Source organism: Nesoenas mayeri, assembly GCF_963082525.1.
Source record: "Nesoenas mayeri genome assembly, chromosome: 3".
NCBI classification, from domain to species: Eukaryota; Metazoa; Chordata; class Aves; order Columbiformes; family Columbidae; genus Nesoenas; species Nesoenas mayeri.
Window position 1 is genome coordinate 88,995,108 of NC_137544.1, and position 22,405 is coordinate 89,017,512.

The 22,405-nt window shown below is 36.6% G+C and overlaps 1 protein-coding gene across 1 annotated transcript in view; it reads right to left on the minus strand.

Annotated features, from left to right (window-relative positions):
- Positions 1–21,587, minus strand: part of KIF6 (kinesin family member 6) — a gene marked incomplete at both ends in the record, with an annotated part of 142,912 nt that extends 121,325 nt beyond the window's left edge. Inside the window, 4 exons of the mRNA XM_080342382.1 lie at positions 1,520–1,667; positions 16,769–16,843; positions 20,451–20,560; positions 21,522–21,587. Of these exons, the coding sequence (XP_080198508.1) occupies positions 1,520–1,667; positions 16,769–16,843; positions 20,451–20,560; positions 21,522–21,587 (399 nt within the window). The remainder of the gene's footprint in view (positions 1–1,519; positions 1,668–16,768; positions 16,844–20,450; positions 20,561–21,521) is intronic.
- Between the last annotated feature and the right edge of the window lie 818 nt (positions 21,588–22,405).

The following is a 22,405-nucleotide window of genomic DNA, read 5'->3' on the forward strand; positions in this document are numbered from 1 at the left end:
TGGTATTGTTTCCCTCCCTACTTCTACAGGGCTTGAGTTGTTGAAATATACTGTTCATTTTTACTTTACTGGATTCACATAAAAGGTAAGTTTATAGCTCTTTGGTTTAGGTCACTCACTGCTCTGGAGTAATGTGTTTTGCCCCATAAGCTATGTCATATTTAGTATTCAAACAGCAATTGCATTGAACTGTCAAGTGCAGGAAAATCTTTGCAGTATTTCAAAAAAAGAGAAGAATTAAGAAATAACTAGGACAGAACTGTAAGACTTAGAAATACTATAAGGTGATGGGAAAGGGAAGAGACAGAGTAATCATATAACTATTTCAGATACTTACTACTGTTCAAGTTTTTGGTAAAACCAAGTCAATATTTATATGAGTGCAGTGACCATTTCTCCACTACAAGTTTCAGACATGAAGCACTTGGAAAACTGGTTTTCGAAATAAAGTTTACTCCATTGAAAGTGTTTTTCTAGACACTGTTAATTAGTGTTTAGGTACTGATACTGTTTTAAAAACAGTCCAAAAGCTTTTTTTTTCATTTTTTCTTCAATTTGGAAATAATTAATTAAGAATAATGAATAACAGCAATAACCATAATAATAAACAACATTCGTGACATTTTACTATTGACATCTTTACCTCTACATATGTTGTATGTAATCATGTTAAGAAATGTGCCTAGCAGTTTCTATCCAACCATATTAAGTGAATTATACTTCAATTATTAATACCATATACACTTAAACCACTCCATATAAATGCATAATTGGACTGAAACAGAAAACAGTAGAGAAGGAAAATGAAAATCAATATGGATATCTATTTTCTTTCAAATACTTAAAGGATTTGTATTACTGACATTAAAAATTGCTTTACATCTAATAAGATGTATCTAGCATATCATTCTATAACATTCTAGCTAATAAGTAACATCAGATAAAATAAAGGCATTAGGTGAAATAGCTGAATATTTTAAAATGTTTAATACTCACTTTACTATTTCACTTTTCTTTTTTTTGAGGGGTGGGGTTTTTTTAAGCATCAGTCAAACACAAAGAAATTAGGTAACTTATGAAAAGTGAAAATAGTGGTCCATCTTTTATACCATATTGTTGGCTTACATAGGAATCAGAGCAACTTTTGTACAAGATGTATGTGATGCAAAGTATATAATACAAAACCAGAGTGGAGCTAATATAAGTGTTAAGACAAGGAGAAACAATTATGTGATCAGAATGTTCATTGTACCAACTAAAGACAGTGCAGTTTTTAATACCACAAAAAACCCCTCCAGTGATGTCCATTGTTTTCAGTCCAGTGCAACAAAACAGGTAACCAAAACTAACAGCAATGTATTTTTGCATAACGTATACCATCAGGTTAGACATTTTCTTTAGTATTGCTTCAGTATTAATTTTAGGGCTTCCTCTAACACTTACAGGAACAGCCTTTTGCGATATAGTTAAGTATTTGTAAACCAGACATTAAAAATAAACAGAAAATAATGTTCCATACCTTCTGCAGTTGATCAAAAATGTAAGACAGAGTCCTGGGAATGATGCCTCGATCACTGTAACGTTCTGCTCCTCCTGTGATGGTAAAAGTTTTGCCACTGCCTGTCTGACCATATGCAAAGATAGTACCATTATATCCTGCCAAAACACTATAGAATAAAAAAAAGGGGACATAATTAATATATGAGGCATAACATATTTTCCATAATCAATTTTGTACAGAATCAAAACCAGTAATTCTTAATTACATAGTAGCTGTCTTCAGTAATACAAGGTCACGCTTCATGATAGGTATTCTAAATTCAGTGGAATTCAAGACAGGTATTCTAGATTCACTGGCATTTAAACTATCTAGAACTGAAGGACTTTTTGATGCCTTGACTTACCCCATTTTTCAATATCATCAATACCTGATCATATTTATTACTATATACTATATTACCTTTGTATCCTTTTTTCTTGGCTGGTGATTTTTTGCAAGAATGATATTTAGTTTCTTGAAAGGCTGTAGGTAGCAGGATTTGTGACCATTTATACACTACAGGTAAAGAATCTAGATATATTTCACATTTGGCTTCATTAATTGCAACCAAAGAAAACTATATCATGGTTAGAAACTCATGTAAGGATACAGTTATACCAGGGGTCTTTTTTTATTCTGAGAACACTATACTACTATACTAAATTATCAAACTACTTCTAGCTTGAATTAGAGTATGCAGGAGAACCTGTGCTTTTATCAGCTTAGTAAAGTCTTCATTTACTATGAAAACACAAAAAACCACATTGATAAAAGCAAACTTTTACATTAGAACTGTGTTTGTGCAAGAAGCTTCTGTGGAACAGCAATTGTAGCTATGCAATGGCATAGGTTGAAATGACACTCAAGCTCAATCATCTTTTTTCACACCTCCTACTTACAGAAGTGCCTAACAAAAATCTAGTTCAAATATCTTTCTCTAAGTATTTGAAAAACAAATAATCAAGAAAGAATTATTTTGTTGATAAAATTTATCAGAACCAAAATCTACTTTGGATTTTATTTACTACACTTAAAGTCCTACTACTTTAGCTAAGGAAAAGCTAATGTTATTCTTGTGCATTTTGTTTATTGAAAAAGTGATATATAAGCTAAGATTAAAAAAAAAAAAAAAAAGAAAATAAAATGGGGCAAACAACCCTTGCATAAGAGGAAAAGAACTATGTATAGATAGCTGCTGGTCTGGCGCCACAAGTGATGCAATGGTCTCCAAGTTATTAAAGTTTATTTAAAGGCCTGAGTGGTTGCCAAATTGCTTATTTTAATCCATTACAGTAGGATGTCAGAGGCAAAACCAGAAACATGTTGAAAGGAACTACAGTGAACATCTGTTCCCAGAGACCAAAGTGCCCAAAGACAGAGTATATAAAGATTTGAGATTCCAGATGTCAAAAATCAAAACAAGTATTATTATAAAACACCTCGTTCAGCTATCTTAGGAATTTTGGTTGTCCACTGTGAGAGTATTTGAATGCTGAAGACAGTAATGAGTTGTCAGAAGGCAAAGTGTATCAAAAGAAGCTCAGAGATGGCAGGTTCAAAACAAGCAAAGGGAAATGATGCTTCATGCAAAATGTAGTTAAGCTGTGAAACTCCTTGCAATGGGATGATTTGGATGCTAAAAGTTCACACAGGCTTCAGTAGAGACTGGACTAACTCATGAAAAAATAATTCCCTCAGGACTACTAAACACAGAGAAATCAGAAAGTCCCTAAGATACAAATGGCTACTCTAGCCATTAATAACAGAACAGAACAGAAAGGTAACAGAATACTTGGAGGATGTAGCTCTACATGCTTACACTCTTTTTGTTTGGTTGGTTTTCCCTTGAACATTAACTTAGTCCCTGTGAGAGATGACATACTGGGATAGATGGAACTTTGGTCTGACCCAACCTGGGTTGTTCTTTTGGTTTTACATATCTGCCTTCTGGCTCTTTGGCTTTTCTAGATCTAGCATTTTGGGTTGTTAACTTTTCTTACTCTTTCTATTCTTTAAAATTGTTAAAGGTATATATTTTTAACTACTGTGATATGGCCCCTGCACAAAGGTGTATTTTGCAATGTCTCTAAAAGAAGTGCTAAATGTGTGGCTGCAAACTACTAACTTGAGCTCCCTGTACTTCACAAAAAGCTACTGATTAGGATCACCACATATGTAAACATAGGATAAAATGTCACACACCATACACTCTCAAAAGAACTACAAAAGTCAGTGAGTTTTCTTTGTTTTATTGGATTCATATATTTCTTATACTTATTGCAGCAGCATAGCTCTGAACATTTTTCAAGAAAAGATTGATTGTTTAGAAAATGTAAATATGTCAATAATGTATTCTCACAGTCCAATGTGATTACAGGTAATATTAATGTAGCATTACAGAGATGCCCTATGAAAGTGTTGGTTATGATTCTAAAGGTGACTTTCATCTTGGATTTTGAAGTGGAACTCAATCTTCTTTTATGTATGTGTGTATAATTATATATATAATTGCATCCTGTCCATATTTACAACACTCATTCCTTTCATTCAGAGTATATTAAAACTAAGAACGAAGATAATTGAAGAAAAGTTGGATTGAGGTGTTAAGGAAGCCTATAAGGAAAAGAACTACCAATGACATAAGTGAAAATGTTGGCAAAGCCTTCTAAGAGTGAAGTCCAAGCCCATGAAGACAGTATGGAGAATAAATCTCCTTTCTAAGTCTAGTAAGAAAACCACCCTCATAAAAGACAAGGGACTAGGAGTTCAAGTACAACTGAACAAGCTCCTTTGGCTTAGAAGCAAGCTGAGAGGACTATGATCTAATCTTCTGAAGAGTAGATGGAAAGACAAACTGAAAAGGAAAATTCTCTACTGTATCAGCTTGTTCACAAAGAATTACACTTATGAACTAAACAGAACCAAAGCTTATGTGTACACATCTATGTTTATGAAAGAACAAATTTCAGAACTGAAGATGTGTGACCACCGATTGGGGTTTAATATTCTGAATATCAGCCAATGTCAGTTTTGAAGTCCTGTATGTGATAAAGTCTACATGGATTAAGTCATATAAAATCCATGCCCATGTTCCTTCTTTGAAGGAACTTCTCCTGGATTCAGTGGGAATACAGGATATTTTAGCAATGAGGCTTGTGGAAAAACTATTTTCATAGCAAATACTTGCTAAAGATATACTGTGCTGTTTTTCCACTTCTAAGAACTACAAGTAAAAAATAAATACCAAACTTGATCAAGCTAGCTTTTGCTCAAATACCAAAACTTATCAATCTAGCTTTTGTTCAGTGTCCTAAGGAGTTTCACACTGAAACAGTAACATATGCAGGTGGACCAATACCTAATCAATCAATAAATCAATTAAACCAATGTCTATTTACCAAATACTCTGCAAGTTTAAGATACATACAATACAGTTTTCAACCCAAGATGCAAAAACCTTCTAGGAAAATAAAAATATTGAAAACTTCATAGCCCTTTAGGCACCCATAAAACATTATTTTAAAAAACAACACATTACACTGCAGAATTACCCTTGACAAAGTGAAGGTTCTCTCGTATGCTAAGAGTTAGTATAGTGAGCAGAAAATATACATATTCTCGCTTTTATTGCAATATGTAATCACAACAGCTGCCTAAAAAGGTTGGCACCAACTATGAGATGACAAGAAGAGAGTGTATTTTCTAAACAGCAGCCACCAAAAGGATGCTTGAAGTTTCTCACTTGCAAATTAAAGCTGTCTATAATAGTAGTGGAACTGATTTTCTATTGAGAAGCGTCTCTTTATTGCCTATTCTGCAGAAGCTACTTTGCAAGATGTCACTTTACCCAGGTGAATTCTGCACCTTTGCTCTACAGATTCTCTCAACAAAACACCCAAACCTTTGTTAAATGTAGTATTTGAAAGCACACAGGTTGGTTATTGATGGTAGTCTTGTGCCGACTTTGTATTATGCATACATAAAAATCACACACTAAAAGGATATTTTCAGTCATGTTATCAGAATAGTCAGAATATTGCAATTTTTTTTTTCTCCGAGTAAGCTGAGTTTTGGCATGATTAAGGAGACACTTTGTTGAATAAATTGTCTCTTTACTACTTCAAACAACACACATCAAAGACACATAATCCAAGGAGTGGCTGTGCTGAAAAGATCTTTCATGAATTTATGCAACGTTGTATAGCACTCTATTCAGAAGTTCATGGACTGCTTCCAAAGAGATTAGCTAAAATGTTGCTGGAGAAATCTGTCTCTGATATATTTTAGCAGTTATGCCTGTTATGATTGTCAGAGTTCCTGGAGGGTTCTATTTTTTTAATAATACGAATCTCAGAACTATGAAGCCTACTACAGAGAAAAATAAATTTTAAAAATACTATTACTAAAACTGTGTTAGAAAATTCTAAGAGTTAATTTCCCTTACATGCTAAAACATGCGGGCATACATGTAGAACACTTTGTGATAGACTTAGCTTTTATAGAAAGAAGAGACAGTACTCTTCATCACATGCCACATAAAGCAATCTTTACAAGGTAAAACGCATATCAGTTTTACTTACAGAAATACTTAGGGTTAGCTTTAAACATACAAAAAAGGAGATACCAAAAAAGTTAGTTTCTAATAACTAATCTGTCATTTCAGCTTTGTTTCTACTGATTTACAAGCAGCTATGCCATGTTCCTATCTGGAAAATATGGCCCAACTTAAATGTGTAAAGGGAAAACCTACGTTGTCATGTGCATGAGCAGTAAGTCCAACATGTTGGACTTCATACCTGTAAATGACAAAATCTATTGAGTATAGACAAATGTCATTGGCCTGAGTTGCTACATGTAAAGAAGTCTCAGAAAAATTACCCAAGACCTCAAATTCTGTGAAGACAAGATTTCCAGAAAAAATAAAGATGGCACTTCTGGAAAAACACAGATATATAGCAGTTCTGCTAACAATTGTATTTTGATCTCATTTAATATTCTGAGCTGTCTACGTATCTTGTTATCAACATGTAGAAGATGTCATGACTGCCAAGAAAGGCCCAAAAAGGTCACACTCTGAAAATTCAAATGGATCAGAAGAACTAAAACAAATTTAAAGCAAAATATTGGTGAGGAAATGTGATTACCTGCTAAGCATTCTGAATTTATCAACAAGTATTTATCTAATAAGCAGCTCTGTTTACTAAAGTTACACAAAAAAAATTTCTCTTGGTAGAAGTCAGAATAAGACAGAGGGGGGAAAAATCATAAACCAACACGAAAACAGTAACAACAGCTAATATCAGTTTTAATGAAATACTAACATTAATTGCAGGCAAACAACTCCTAATCTATGAATAAGTATTGTTTTATTACAGTCCTAGACCTTTATCCTATTATTCTGCAACATAATTTCTAATCTAATTATATGCCCACTTCAATATGATTTTAACACAGAAAAAGGTTAGATCAGTTCTTACATTTTATTCATAGAACTGAATGCTTCTTTCCTGGTTAAGCACTGAAAAAATATCACCAGTTTTTAGAAACACAAGAACTTGTGCTGGACACAAAGCTAAACATAAAGAAAGTATTGTGTATGTCCTCTGTGCTGCAGAATTGAAACCACACCTGAGAGATTGTACACAACTGAATAAGGTGATTAATTTGATCATAGTGCTATATAAACCTAACCATGTATTATGATAGCGACGTAACTCAGCATGATGTGATGCAACAAACCAAAAAGTTTTGAGTTTTACCTCCAAGCTATGACACAGACTGCAAAGAATTCTCCCACAATGATAATCTTTGAGACAGAAATTACAACACTTACAGTATTTTTCTAATCAGAATATTGAAATAATGAGCAGAGGTTTAGAAAACACACTGAGAAAGAGTTCTCCACCTGCAAAGCATCACTAAGACCATGATCCAAAGCTTATTTAAGTCAATGGCCACCTTTGCAATAACCCCACTGAGTTTTAGGTGGGATTCAAAGCGTTGGACAATTTGATGCAAATTTTTTGCCAGTGTAAATTCTTAAACACACTACAGTATTTAAACATATCTGTATGTATCAAAAGTACTTCTAATACTTCATGAACTCCAAACATACTTTCTACAATTTTTTTTTCCAATTAACTTGAAATACTCTTAATTTTAATACTCCTATTACTTGGGAGAAGGGACATAACAAAAAAGCAGCAGGCTGAAGTAAAAGTTCCTAAATTAGTTCACTCGTAGCAAAACCTTAAAACCGCTTCATAATCAAGTACTGTTATACAGAAGCTTATATAATGACTCTTGCTCAAGAAAATAAGTTTTGGTTTTATGAAAACTGATTTATAACACACTTTCTCATCTGCTTTGAGACACTGATAAAAAACAACAACAAACAAACAAAAAAACCCAAACAAACAAAAAAAACCCCACACCACCAACAGAAATAAAACAACACCACAACAGACACACACACACACGAAACACCACAAAAGCATCAGTCAATGATTAAAATAGCAAGGGTTCAATATTTTAAAAGTTCCCTTATCTGTGGTAAGACAGTCATAAAAAAATCCTCAGAGTCAAGAGGGGAAAAAATATTAATAAGCAATAGTCATTACATGTAAGGACTTAGCCAGTAACACCAAGGAAGAATAAAGAAATGGTGTAACACTGTAGCTGCAACTGTGATGGTCTAAAAGTGTACGAAAAAACAGGTCTTTAGAGACAGGCAGCATCTTTTACTAAGATTCACTAATATAATTGGAGAAAAACAAGACTAGGCTCAAGGCTTCAGTGGACTATTGGTTTTTTTTGGTTACATTAGAAAAACCCTGCCTCTTTCCTTACAATCTTGCTAAGCAAAAGCTCTCAGTACAACTTTGTATCAAATATCAGGCACAGGACAATTCTCTCTAGTATACTCATACATTAATGTTGTTAAAGGCCATGTGCTTTTTGCTCCTCAAAGTTTCTTACTCAGTTATGGGTTAACATGCACTTTCTAACTTAGTCATAATTAGTGGTGATTTTAAAACATGCACAGTGAGAAACTGACTTTTACTTTAAAAATTCATTTTAGATCCAGATCCCTAGTTAAATAAATAGCTGTTGCACAGTTGTGTGCTGGCATTTTCAGTCACCCAACTGACTTGCCTCAAGCCTAAAAGTTGTCTAATTCCTAAATAAAGGGTGTGATACAGAAGTCTAACTCATGCAAGCAATTCCACTGAAATTGGTAGATACATTATGTTTACAACTGCTTAATGTTCCTCAAGTGAGAGCTAGACAATTTATGGGTAGTCACTACAGTTTAAAATATCATTCAGTACTTTGTCCTTGAATATCTGAGACAACATAAATAGTGGTATAAAGCCCAGTGACAGCAGAGAGAGATTGAAAGCAGACTGAGGTTGGTTTATTGTGGTTGTTTTTTTTGACTACATTTTGTTTTAATTTCCAGTAAAGATCATTTGTTCTATTTAAAGTTTATGGACACAGAACTTTTCATTTGTTTCTGTGCTTACTGTTAATGAGAACTCAGAGAGGCTTGTGCCTAAGTATAAAGAACAGCTCTGCTTCATCTGCTGCTACACTGGTTTTGCTAAATCAAACAGAACAGTTACCTCCAAAATTTGCAAAAAAATAAACTCTCCCCCTTGAGCTCCATGTCCAGTCTGGACCCCCAAGTAGAAGAAGGATATTACAAAGAAATTGGAGTGAGTGTGACAGAACCAAGTTACTTCAGGTGGGAGCACATCACATACACAGGGAAGTCAAGGGAGCTGTTTTCTGTCAACCTGGAGAAGAAAAAGATATGCGTGTACCTAATTACCACCTGCCATTATGCAATGGATTGTTACAGAGGTGGAGTCAAACCCTTCTCAGAGGCTTACAGTGGTAGGACAAGAGACAGTGGTCACAAGTTGCAAGAGGTGGGTATAAGGAAAATGTTCTTCACAGTGAGAAGAGCTCAGCCCTGGAACAGGTCGCCAGATGGATTCTGGGATCCCCACCTTTGGTCATCTTCAAAGCTCTGCTGGACAAGGGCCTGAGCAACCTGATCTAACCTTGAAATATTTCATCAATGTCTCTCACTTTCCTTCTTTCTACCTCAGAAAAAAAAATAGACTCACAGTTATTTTATTAAAAACCAACACAACCAACAATGCAGTCCCGGAAAAATCAGTCCTCAGACAAGCCATTTAAGATAAAAAGAAGAATTTCATTCACAGGATCTGAAAAACAAGTTTTCAAGGAGGATTTTTCTATATAGAGACTCGGTATTTAGGTATCTTCCATCACTTGGAGCTCAGGTTAAAGTTTCTTTTAATTAAAATAAAGTATCCCAATATAACATTTTTTCTTTATGTCTTTGCCAGATTTATGGAACAAATCTAATTTGGTAATGCCTCATCTTTCAAAAACAACACCAATTTCCAAATGTGCATGTAACTGTGTTTTTGAGAGCTTAGTGTAAGCAAGTTTCCTTAGAAATTTCAAAGGGGATTTCCTAAAAAAAAAATAAGGTGTAATACAATTTCTTATTTTAACTACAATCTCTGAATATATTTAGAATTCCACCATAAGGACTGCAGAAGATATGTGACACAGAGATGGTCTGAGTCAAAGCTATCAAATTGTAAGCTATAACAAGGAGCTTTCTTCAACAATTTTAAACTGTGCAATTTAAGTAAAAATAAATATGAGCAACTAATAGTGATTTGAGATGAAACATTGATTAAACTTTTCAGTTTTTATTGCCTCATAATAGTACACACTTTCAGGAAGAACTGCTAGAATTACTGGTCCAATTTATCAATTTAAGGTAAATTTTAAACTACATTTGTTTCAAGATGACCTTCAAAAAATCCTTTACTATATACAGATTCCACGGGTCTTTTGTAACCAAATCACCCACATTAGCAATAACACAGCTGTGATGTGAGGTTGCCTGCAGGTGACCCAAGCCACTACTTCCCACACTATGTCACCAATATAGATGGGTCAGAATGGATAATTATTCATATATTTTAATCATATTAGCATGAAGATTTAACAAGTCTTTATAGAACGGCCAGCTGTGACAACAGTAGCAAATATTGTATTACGTTGATGATACCAAGAGATTTTAACCTGGATGTGGAGTCACTGTGCCAGGCCTGGAAAGAGAAAGTAAGCAACTAGCATCACAAGGGTCTTACAAACAATCATTCAATCCTTTTGTATCACAGCTTAAGTGAGTTAACATTTATATTGACATTGCAGTACCAAAACTGTACAAGTCTTCATTGAGCTTACTGTGTTGGAAACAATCCTTCCTATTAGGGCATGCAGAGGCCAACAATCTCCACAAATACAGAGGCAACATGCTGCAGTTGCACTAAAGAAGCCTAGAAAGAAAGCAGGGGCAGAAGGGAAGGGAATGTGTATAAAAAGGGTGGAGAAACACCTTCCTACATGTGACACTCATATAGGAGAATACATAGATACAAGCAAGATTTTTTGAATGCTCAAGTAAGGTCAGTCCAAATAAGAATGGAAGTTTAGTGCATCTTCTAAGGAACTTAATTCAGATTACTTCCTCACTGAAGCAGAGAGATACAGGTAAGGAACCTGTACCTGTTTCAAGTGTCCTCATTAAGAAGAACTGATTTATTTGACCCCTCAAAAGGATGATTTCTATACACTACTTTTGAGGTCTAATTTCTTTAGAGTGGAAAATAATTCTTAAGTTTTGTTGAGATGCAAAACAACAAATAACCAGTTTAATGGTAAGTTCTGGCTTGTCCCGGTTTTATTAAAAACCAAGTTTCTCTTTTAGTGAATTTGCCTGTCAGCTAAAGCCTTCATATTAACTGCATTTTCCTGGAGAACCAGATACATGTTTTGGTAAACATAGCAATGGAATGCAAAGTTATTGATAAGCATGGATGAACATCTTGTGAGAGGGGCAATGAGAAACAGGTGACCAAGAAACTGATTAATGGAGTATAACATTCCATTCACGTGAATACTTCATATAAAAATGGGAGATCACGAGGATCTCGTCCTTTCCTTTTTTTCCTTTTGCTTATGGCCGACAGTAGGAGAGGACCTTGTTAGTCATTCCTGCGATCTGAGGCATAGTGACAGACTGAATCCAGCTCCGGTTGGCTGCAGAATCCAATCCAGGACTTTGGGTGCCAGCTCTGCAGTTGCTGAGACTTTCAAGATTGGTTTTGTGTATTTTGTATTATTTTCTCTATTCTTATTAGTAGCATTAGTAAAACATTTTAAATTTTTCCAACTCTCTTCTCTCTGTCCTTCTTTTCCTCCCAGTAGCCTGTCCTTAGTGGGAAGGGGGGAGAGGCAGGGGCTACTGGGGGAAGCAGGGGAGGAGAGGAGGTTAACAATACATCTGCCACGGTTTTATTCTCACCCCGCAATCAAAATCCTTGACATGGCTACTACATAATGAATAAATAATCACGACTGACTTCTACTTTTTTGTTCTCCTGTCACATATGCTTCCTGCTATTGTATTTTGATTTTCATTAAGACAGTTGGTGCTCTTACAACTAATGTTATTAAAGCTATCTTAAACATCAAACATGTTGTATATGTAATATTACACTGTTAAATACTCAAAACCCCACCTTGTATTCAAATTATACAAAAGTAAAAATAAAGTGAATTAAAAAATAAATGGAAATTCCAGATGCACAATGATTATCCTTTCCCTCAAAGCCAAACATTTGCATGAAGCCAAATTTTGCATAATAACTTTATACAATAACTGAAATTAAGGAGGTTCTGAAAGACCTAGAGAAAGCAAAAAGAGATATATATATCCCTATGTAAAAACAAATTATTATAGCATTTCAGATATGTGGATTTTATTTCTCTTTTTACACAATTTAAGGTCTACCTCACAAGGAAAATACAAATTTTGTCACATTTCAAAGCATGACAGACTCTGCAGATTAAGTACTATCAAAGGAATAGCCCCATTAATTCCCCATTCTTACAATAAGGTATTGTATATGAAAAGGAATACCAAGAAAACAAAAACCTGTTCCTTCTGCTGCAAAAATAAGTATAACTTTTATCTGTCCCTAAAAACTAACTTTCAAAGTAATAAATTGGAATGAAGAGTTCAGAAATAAGAATTTACAGTTTTTTAAAATCTCTCAATTTCTTTTACTCTGTGATGTTTAAAAACAGAGGTCATAATTTATCTGAAACCTATTTGAAATATTTTTATTTATTTATTACAAAATCTTGTAAACTAAGTAAGATTTCATGTTTCAAACAATTTTTTATTCTAATGGTTCAAATTTCAGTGTGATTATTCAACCACAATCCTATCAAAGTCAATAAAAGGCCATTCAGCATTACTCTAGTTTAGATGGTCAAAAGGAGACCACAAATTTAAAAATATTCTTATCCTTATACAAACTACTGAGATTTCTTTGAAGAAGCTTGTAGATATGTTATTTTTTCCTTGAATACAGAGTAAAACACAAATCTCTGAGTTGTGAGAAAAAAAAAGCCAAAACAAAACCAAAACAAATAGCACAAACCACAGAAAACAAAACCTCAGGTCCAAATACTTATTACATTATCTTATTCATAGACTTAGACAGGAAGAAAAAAAATATAATAGCAGAAAAGCAAAGGATGGTCACTGGATTTATATAAGCATATTCAATAAAGCTAGAAATGTCCTATTAGGATGTTTAGTCTGCATCCTGTGGCTTTGTATTACATGGCAATCTAATGATGTAAATATGTCTTCAAAACATTTTCAATTACTGGTGAAATATTTTCTGAAACTGGAGAGACATTATGAAATACAATCGACATTATAATGATGCTGTTCTGCAAAATATTTTGACTAAATTTTCTGTAAGAACAAGCAGATAAAACAAGCAAAGCATAGAAAAGAGTAAAGGGAAGTAGTTTGTATATTACAGATGTTAATTCTTGGGATAAAAAGAGCACATGAGAAGAAACTAAAATTTGTGGCAATAAGAGTATTATCCTTGGAGGCCTTCAGGTCTTTCAAAAAAAATATGTGTCATTAGGTTTATAAACAGAAGAGCTGTTCCTTATTTTGATATATCTGAAGAGAAAATGTTTTCAGTGCTATTCTTCAGTCACGCAAAAAACATTGACCATATTAGAACTGAAAATTGATTCTAAAGCACTAATATTTTCTACTTAATTTCTAATTGCATTCACCATCATAACACTCATATTTGAAGCATTATAAGAGTAACCTTGTTTTGTTGTTAGGCTAAAGCAATGCTTAATTGTCAGTAAACTCTAAAAGAAGGATGTTATTTTCTCTATTTTATGATAGAGTAATAGAGTTAGTGCTGCTTCTTAAAGATCGAGTTTGTTCTGCACAAAAAAAATAATCAAGAATACATATTTTAAATGAAAAGGAAAAGAGGAAAGTACAAACAAATAATAAAAAGAAACCAAGTAAGAGATGACTGAAGCATTAGAAAAAGTAATTTTAAAAAAATCAAGCAAATCACATGTTTATAATTGTTTGCAGAGGCTAGCACTTTTAACTGAGGAAGCAAATCAATTGAACTAATGTCTGGTGCCTCTGAAACCACAGGGAAGATGACAATGTAACTGGACTTGAAGAGAGAAAAGTAGTGGCCCAGCATCAAAGAAAGCACACTTAAAAGGAAGCAAACAAATAAAAATAAAAAAGAAACTTGCATATAATTTCCATCCATCCAAGAACAGAATCCTAAACACTGCATTGCTGTTTTTAGTTTAAACAATGCCCAAGTCTTTTTTTTTTTTTTTTCTCTGAGTATTCAAGTCTAACTGAATTTTCTCATGATTATAAGTATGCATAGCAAAGAACCTCAAAATGTTGCTGAACTATTTCACTGATACTTTCCTGCTACTTTCTTTTCCCTGGTAATACACAGACAAAAACTGTTCCCCTAGTACAGTTACTCCAACAACAGAAATGAGTGCATTTGCAATGTTTTGTTTCCTGCAAGAGAATGTTGACATAGAAAGAAACAAATAATGAAGAACATTTTGCTATGAAAGACTGTGGTCTTTCAGAGTAACAGGCAATTCTTATTGTCCCACAATGGAAAGGAAAATTGAGTCATTAACTATAGGGTGAAATAAATTTGAGGCACAGTTAAGGACTCCATTAGCCAAGGAACCTCGTGACTAGGAAAACATTTTAAAATACATATTTTTGCCTAAGAAAACGTAAAAATGAAAGTAAAGGATGAGAAACAGGAACATGTTTCAGTATTGCCTACTCTACTATAAAAACACAAGGAAAATTATCCTTCAATATTATCAGTAACAATAAAATAATTTAGAATACAAGCTTTAATATATTATAACACTCAGTAAAAATAGTCTGGATTAAATTAAAAATTATTTTATAAATCAGTTTTAGTGTTAAATTTAAATACTTAGCTAGAGATAATTGTATGCCTAAACAACAATGATCTTAAGAGTATTTAAGTACTTGGAAATCTCTAAAAATCAAAACTAAACTCTACGTAGTGGAGGAAATTAATATACAAAAATCTTGTGTTGGCCAATACTGAAAAAAAGGAAAACAATACCATCTCCAGTTTATTAGAGCACTGTATATGTGAATTATTCAGGTGGAAAATCTTCCCATATCTTAGCAAAACACTGTGAAGGAAAAGCATCAGGTCTGTCTGTTGCTAGTTAGCTTTGATACTCTGAGTTTTTGTTCAGGATAATTCAACTCATAGCATGTAACAACAAGAGTTTAACCCTTCTCTTTCCAAGCACAGTCAAATAAGATACAGAATTTTTTGTCTGCAGTCACTATTAAATCCAGAAATATTTAAAGTTAAGTAGATGAACTAACCTGAAGTTATATGTTATAAAGTCAGATAAGCAAAGAAATCCCTTTGGGGTGAAAGAAGAACATAACAAAAACATTGTAAAGCATATTTAACTTATCCTACTAGTTTCAAATTCACTGGCTCTTCATTTTCACCATCCATTACTCTCCTGCTTTATGTGTGACTTTTAAGAAGAGAATAGAGGGAAAAATCAAGAAAAATGAAATTATAGAGAGCTAGGTATATTTTTACTTCTAAGTAACAACTTGAAAATGACTAAGTGTCCAACTGAGGATGTGTGTTTTCCTACAGCACAAAACATGTGGCAGTGCAACAGGCTGAAGAATAACTTGCAGAATCATAGCTTAAACCAACAGATGGGTCAGACAATGAATGAGAAAAGTAATACTTCCCGACTCACTACATCTGGGTAAGAACAACCCCAGGTTCCATTATAAACTGGGGAATGACCTATTAGAGAGCAGTGTAGGGGAAAGGGACCTCGGGGTCCTAGTGGACAGCAGGATGACCATGAGCCAGCACTATGCCCTTGTGGCCAAGAAGGCAAATGGCATCCCGGAGTGTATTAAAAGGGGGGTGGTTAGTAGGTTGAGAGATGTTCTCCTTCTCCTCTATCTTGCCCTGGTGAGACCGCATCTGAAATATTGTGTCCAGTTCTGGGCCCCTCAGTTCAGGAAGGACAGGGAACTGCTGGAGAGAGTCCAGCACAGAGCCACAAAGATGATTAAGGGAGTGGAGCACCTCCCTTATGAGGAAAGACTGAGGGAGCTGGGGCTCTTTAGTTTGGAGGAGACTGAGGGGTCGCCTCATTAATGTTTATCAATATATAAAGGGTGAGTGTCACGAGGATGGAGCCAGGCTCTTCTCAGTGACAACCAATGATAAGACAAGGGGTAATGGGTTCAAACTGGAACACAGGAGGTTCACTTAAATTTGAGAAGAAACTTCTTCTCAGTGAGAGTAACAGAACACTGGAACAGGCTGCCCAGGGAAGTTGTAGAGTCTCCTTCTCTGGAGATATTAAAAACCCACCTGGACACATTCCTGTGTGGCCTCCTCTAGGTGTTCCTGCTCTGGCAGGTGGATTGAACTAGATGATCTTTTGAGGTCACTTCCAATCCCTAACATTCTGCGATTCTGTGAGTTAATAATGGAAACTTAGCATACATAAAATTCTCAGGAGATTCTCGTATATCTCCTAGATTCAGACACATTAGTATTAAGCAGATTAAAACATCTATCCATTTCTACAATAGTGAGGCAAACACTTGTCAGCTCTCCTCCAAGCAATACAATGACAACTATTTTTGACCCTGTGTTACCCCAGTTTCTCAGAAGATCAACAACTTACCATTCTGCTACTGGTTTGGCAATGTTGTCAAAAACCACATCTTGTTTTGCCTCTTGATCAAAAATTTTCTGAAATCTGAAAATATTAAGCAAATAATAATTGCTTAGAATCTTAAAACACTACTTGATTCATACATTTTTGTTTGTGTTTGTAATAGTCAATGTTTACATCATTAGGCTTACATAACTTAGTACAATGTTTGCCCTGTAGTCTTAACCACAGCGTGCTGTTGTGCTATTCTACATAAATAGTCTGTACACAGTGCTGCTTTGACAAGATCTGTACAATAAAATCCTCTGATAAAATGATGTGGCTTAGAAAAAAATAAACCGTATTCTAAATATATCAAGAGAATCAGTGTTTGTAACTGGCACCACACTGAAACATGGATAAATAGATTACACTATAACCAAATACAACATTCACCAGTATAGTCAGGCTCACATTTTTTTGTAACTACTTCCTTCATTCTGCTGCACAGTTAGTGTAAGTCACAAGGAGATATTTAATTCAATCTAAGTTTTGTCACTTCCCATATAAAATATCTGCAGTTGCCTTACTGAGTCAAAGAATATTGCAGGTTGGAAGGGAACATCTGCTCCAATCCCCCTGCTCAAATGAGGGTCAGCTACAGAAGAGGTCTGTATGGTCGGGTTTTGAGTATCTCCACTCACAGAGACTCCACAACCTTTCTAGGTAATCTTTTCCAGTATTCAATCACCCCACAGTAAAAAGAGTTTTTTGCTATATCCTCTATTTCAATTTCTGCCCATTAACTCTTTTCCTGTCACTGGGCACCACTGAGAAGCATCTGACTCCATCTCCTTTATTCTCCATCTCACCATCAGGTGTTCACACATAAGATCCCCTTGAGCCTTCTCTCAGGATAAACAGTCACAGCTCTGTCAACCTCTCCTCATATGTCATATGCTCCAGTCCTTTAGTCATCTTTGTGTCCCTTTTCTGGAGCCCAGAACTGGACACAGAACTCCAGACATGATCTCACTGGTGGTGACTAGAGGGGAAGGACCTACTGCCTTTACCTGCTGGCAGAGTTCTTCCTAACGCAGCCCAGAGGCTGTTGGCCTTCTTTGCTGCAAATGGTGTATGGCTGATTCGTGTTCAACTTTGTGCTTATCAGGACTCCAGGTCCTTTTCTGCAAACCTGCTTTCAGTCAACCCTGAGCTGGTCACTGCTATTTCTCACCAGGAGCAGGACTTGGCATTTCACATTGTTCAATGTCGTGAGATTCCTATTGGCCCATTTCTCCAGCCCTTTAAGGTTCCTCTGAACAGCAGCACAACTATCTGGTGGGTCAATCATTGCTCCCTGTTTCATAGGGTCTGTGAACTTGCTGAAGCTTCACTTGGTCACATCTCCCTGGTCATTAATGCTAAACAGTTCTGGATTGCAGTATTGATTACACCACTGGTGACTGGCCTCCAGCTGGACTTCATACCCCTGATGACAACACTCTGAGCCCAGCAGCTCAGCTCATTTTCAACAGCCCCCCATGTACTTATCTAGACTTTCCTGATCCCATTCCTCAAACAGCCTTCCTGGATCTCCTGACCTTGCTGCCACCTCTTGTACACTTCCTTTTTATATTTGCATTCAGTCAGGAGCTGCTTGGTCATTCATGCAGCTCTCCTGCTGCCTTTTCATGATTTCCTGCTAATCAGGATGGACTGTTCTAGAGCTTGAAGGACATGATCCTTGAAAATCAGCCAGCTCTCCTGGACTTCTCTCCAGGTCTGTGTCTTATGGGATTCTTTCAAGCAGGTCCCTGAACAGGCCCAGGTCTGCTCTCCTAAGTCCAGTGTTGTGATCCTGCTTTTTGTCTTGCTCTCTCCACGTCTCTGATCAGTTCCTTCATGTTTCCAAATAAGAGGTGTAGCAGAGCTTCTCCCCTCATCAGCTCTTTAACCGTATGTTAGGAAACTGTCATTAATATGTTCCAAAAACCTCCTGGACTGCTTATGCCCTGCTGTGTTGTCCCTCTTATTTGGAACAGTATACTCACATAGAACTTCACAGGGTATGCACAAAGGCACTAAACACACCAGGTATATAGCAAGGCACCATGGACTACCAGGAATTATGCAGTGTGTACAGCATCAGAGACAAATGTGATATACGAAGTATAGAGGCATACATTTCCTCCTGCTAACCCTTAATTAGTCAGGTCATTCAAACAATTGTGTTTGACTCCCATATTAAAAAGTAAGAACAAATGCAACTAATGAGGAAAGGCTGAGGGAGCTGGGTCTCCTTAGTATGGAGAAGAGGAGACTGAGGGGTGACCTTATTAATGTTTACAAATATATAAAGGGTGAGTGTCATGAGGATGGAGCCAGGCTCTTCTCAGTACAACCAACAGTAGGACAAGGGGTAATAGGTTCAAACTGGAACACAAGAGGTTCCACTTAAATTTGAGAAGAAACTTCTTCTCAGTGAGGGTAGCAGAACACTGGAACGGGCTGCCCAGGGCTGTTGTGTAGTCTCCTTCTCTGGAGACATTCAAAACCCACCTGGACACATTCCTGTGTAGCCTCATCTAGGTGTTCCTGCTCCAGCAGGGGGATTAGACTAGATGATCTTTTGAGGTCCCTTCCAATCCCTAACATTCTTTGATTCCATAAATGTTTGAAACGACCAGGATAGACAGACTGCATTAAAGCATGAGTTTTATGGCCAAAAATATGCTTACTCCATATTGTTATTTTTGCATTGGTTTATAAATAAGGCATAGTGCTTCTCAAAATCCAACTCTGCAGACCTTAAAATAAGTGATAAAGTCAGAAGAAAAACCAGCATTCATTAGGGCTGGCTAGGGCATCTGCGACCTAAACTAGATTCACATGTTAATCTAGTTGGAAAAGGCAGCTCCTCTCTTCCCAAGCAGAACAAATTTCCTCAGCTGATGTAAAATGACATCACTCTGAGTTGCAGATGTTTATCTGGAGCTCTCTTTTTTTAATACCAAAGAGCAACAAGTTTACTTGATTTGGTATTATAAAACATAGAGAATATTCCAATTAGAAAAAGACAATCTCAACATAGTAATTATGGATGATTATACATCTGGTTTTCTTCCTCATTGAAATTTTGCAATGTTGTCTCCAAGTTTTCTGTTGAAAAGATAAAAATATTTTATATTTCTAATACTTATTTTTAGTTTCTAAAAACTATTTACATTCTACAAGCATTTTTTTTTTCTTTCAACAATCTTTGGTTTTCTTTACCGTGTTTTGGTTATGTCTGAAGCAATTTTTAAACAGAGCATCAAGATGTCTTTAGCCAGCCTATGCCAACTCACTAGATCACAAGAGAACACACTATTCTGCATCCAATTTTCATATGCAAATTCAAAACAAACTGTAAAAATGAAAGAACTTCTAAATGAAGATGCATTTTTTCAGATAAGACTTAGAAATGTGTAATAACATGTAATGGATAGACAAAAACCCCACAACTTTATCAAACGCTATCAAACTCATTCAGGTGCAGAGCATAATATACTGAAGTATTCCTCTTGTTAGTGGAGTTGTATAAAAATAAAGCTAATTATATCAAAGTTTGATTTAAGAATAGTTTTTTCCAGATTCTATAGATTTGTATCACTACACAGTGACATCAATCACTAAAGGCAGAAGATACAAAGATAAGACTTTAACTTACTTGAACTTGTAGCTCTCTTGTTTATTATTGACAAACCCATCTGCTAAATCACGTGGCACAATAAACTCCAGACTGGACAGAGATTTCTCGTCATTGTCAACTGAATAAATCTAAAAAGCATAGATATGAATTCACAAAATAGTTTTACCAATAGAACAGCAGAGCCCTTGGATATAACACTTATGTAAGCTTACCACCTGCAACTGACTAAAGAAAAACTTAACTTGAATTGCATTGTGTACCCTGGCTAATCAGTGTGAGAAAACAACATTGCAAACCAGAATAGTTCTGCTGACTTCAAAAGCCCTTGATACATGTGCAGATCCTCCTTCAGCTATTATACAACAAAACAACCACATTCTAACACCATCTTGTTTGTTACCATGTAAACACTACAACAAGATTTGAAACAGAAACATAGCCTCTTTGACGTAATTAGTTTACTAAATGACTGTAATATGGGAGCTGTTATAAAAAGCAAAGCACAGCCCCCATTGCAACTCCCTCTAAAAAAAACCTGGAAGAACACATTAGGAAAGACTAACAGAATGAGTAGAGCTGTTTTAGAATGAGATGACAATGAAGAGACCTAAACACACAATTTCTGAGGAATGTTTTCATTATCTTTATTATGCCTTGCAAGGACAGCTAAAGACTAGGAGCTACACATTCCCCTCCCAAGTTCAGAACAGTGTTGAACTGCATAAACCCAGTGACCAGTATCAAATGGTTTTTTTCCTGTGCAGCCTTTCTCTAACAAGCAGGCAGGAAAGAAGTTCCTCGTCCCCTCCCCCAATAATTACAGTCTACGCTCCTGTACTTCGTGATTTTGTCAACTTAAGGCTTCGGAGAACAGTACAGGGCTGTGGCTTTCCGCTCCGCACCCGATCACGTACAAACCCCTCAGCCCTCACAAGCCGGCCTGGCTGGCGGGCGCAGCCTTTGCACAGGGGCCACGGCCACGGCCACCGCCCGCTCCCTCCCGCCTTCAGGCCCCCGGACCGCCCTGTGCCTCGCCTCAGCCGCCCCATTCCACCCCGCGGACGCATAGCAGTGGGCTGCCCATCCTACCCCCGCCTGCTGCCGCCTGCCCAGCGGCTTCACCCGCGCGTACACCCGGATGGTTTCCTTCACCATCGCCGCCCTCCGAGCGTGGGGCAGCCGGCGGCGCCGCTCGCCTAGCAACGGTAACCACGGCACGCTACCCAGCGTGCACCTGGCACCCTCGGGATCCCACGTCCGCGGGGGCTCTGGCGGGGCTTGAGGGAGCGAGCGAGCAGCCGTGTGCCACCTACGAGGGGTGGCAGCCGTCCGCGTCGGTGGGTGACCGCCTGCTTGGCCCTGAGTGGTAATTCCCCACTGGCTGTTCTCCCCGAGGCTAAAGTGTAGTGGCTGAGAGAAAAGGGAACTTGTGAGCACTGCCCGGCCGAGGGCTGCGGGGTTTAGGTTGTGTGTAGGTGGCTCTGTTGGCACACCAGAAGTTCCCCGAATGATCCGTGGGGTTGTGCATGACCCTCGTGTCCAGGCGGCCCGGCCCTCTCCTGCCTGAAACCACCCGTGTGAGGACACTTGGTTCCAGGGAAGTGTCTGTTGTTAACCAGCTAAAACATCAGCAAGGGAAATTGGGGGGAAATGCTGAGATCACATGCAATGATGACATCAGTTTTTAAAAATTCTAATATAAAAAAGGTTCTGAAAAAAAGTGCTAGGGGGAAATACATGGTGTTGTCTTGTTATGAGAGCTAAATTTGCACAGAAGTAATAGTAGGAGCCTGTTTTTTGTGAAGTGGTTACCAAAGAGTCACAAAAACAGCATGATGGTGTTTTGGCCTTAGTTTTGGTGAGACACAGTGGTAAAGACCAGATTACAGTAATTACAACTCACTAATTTAAAGTATATGGAAAACTAGGGACTTTATTACGGAGGATTGTAAAAGTTCCTTTAACTCAGATAT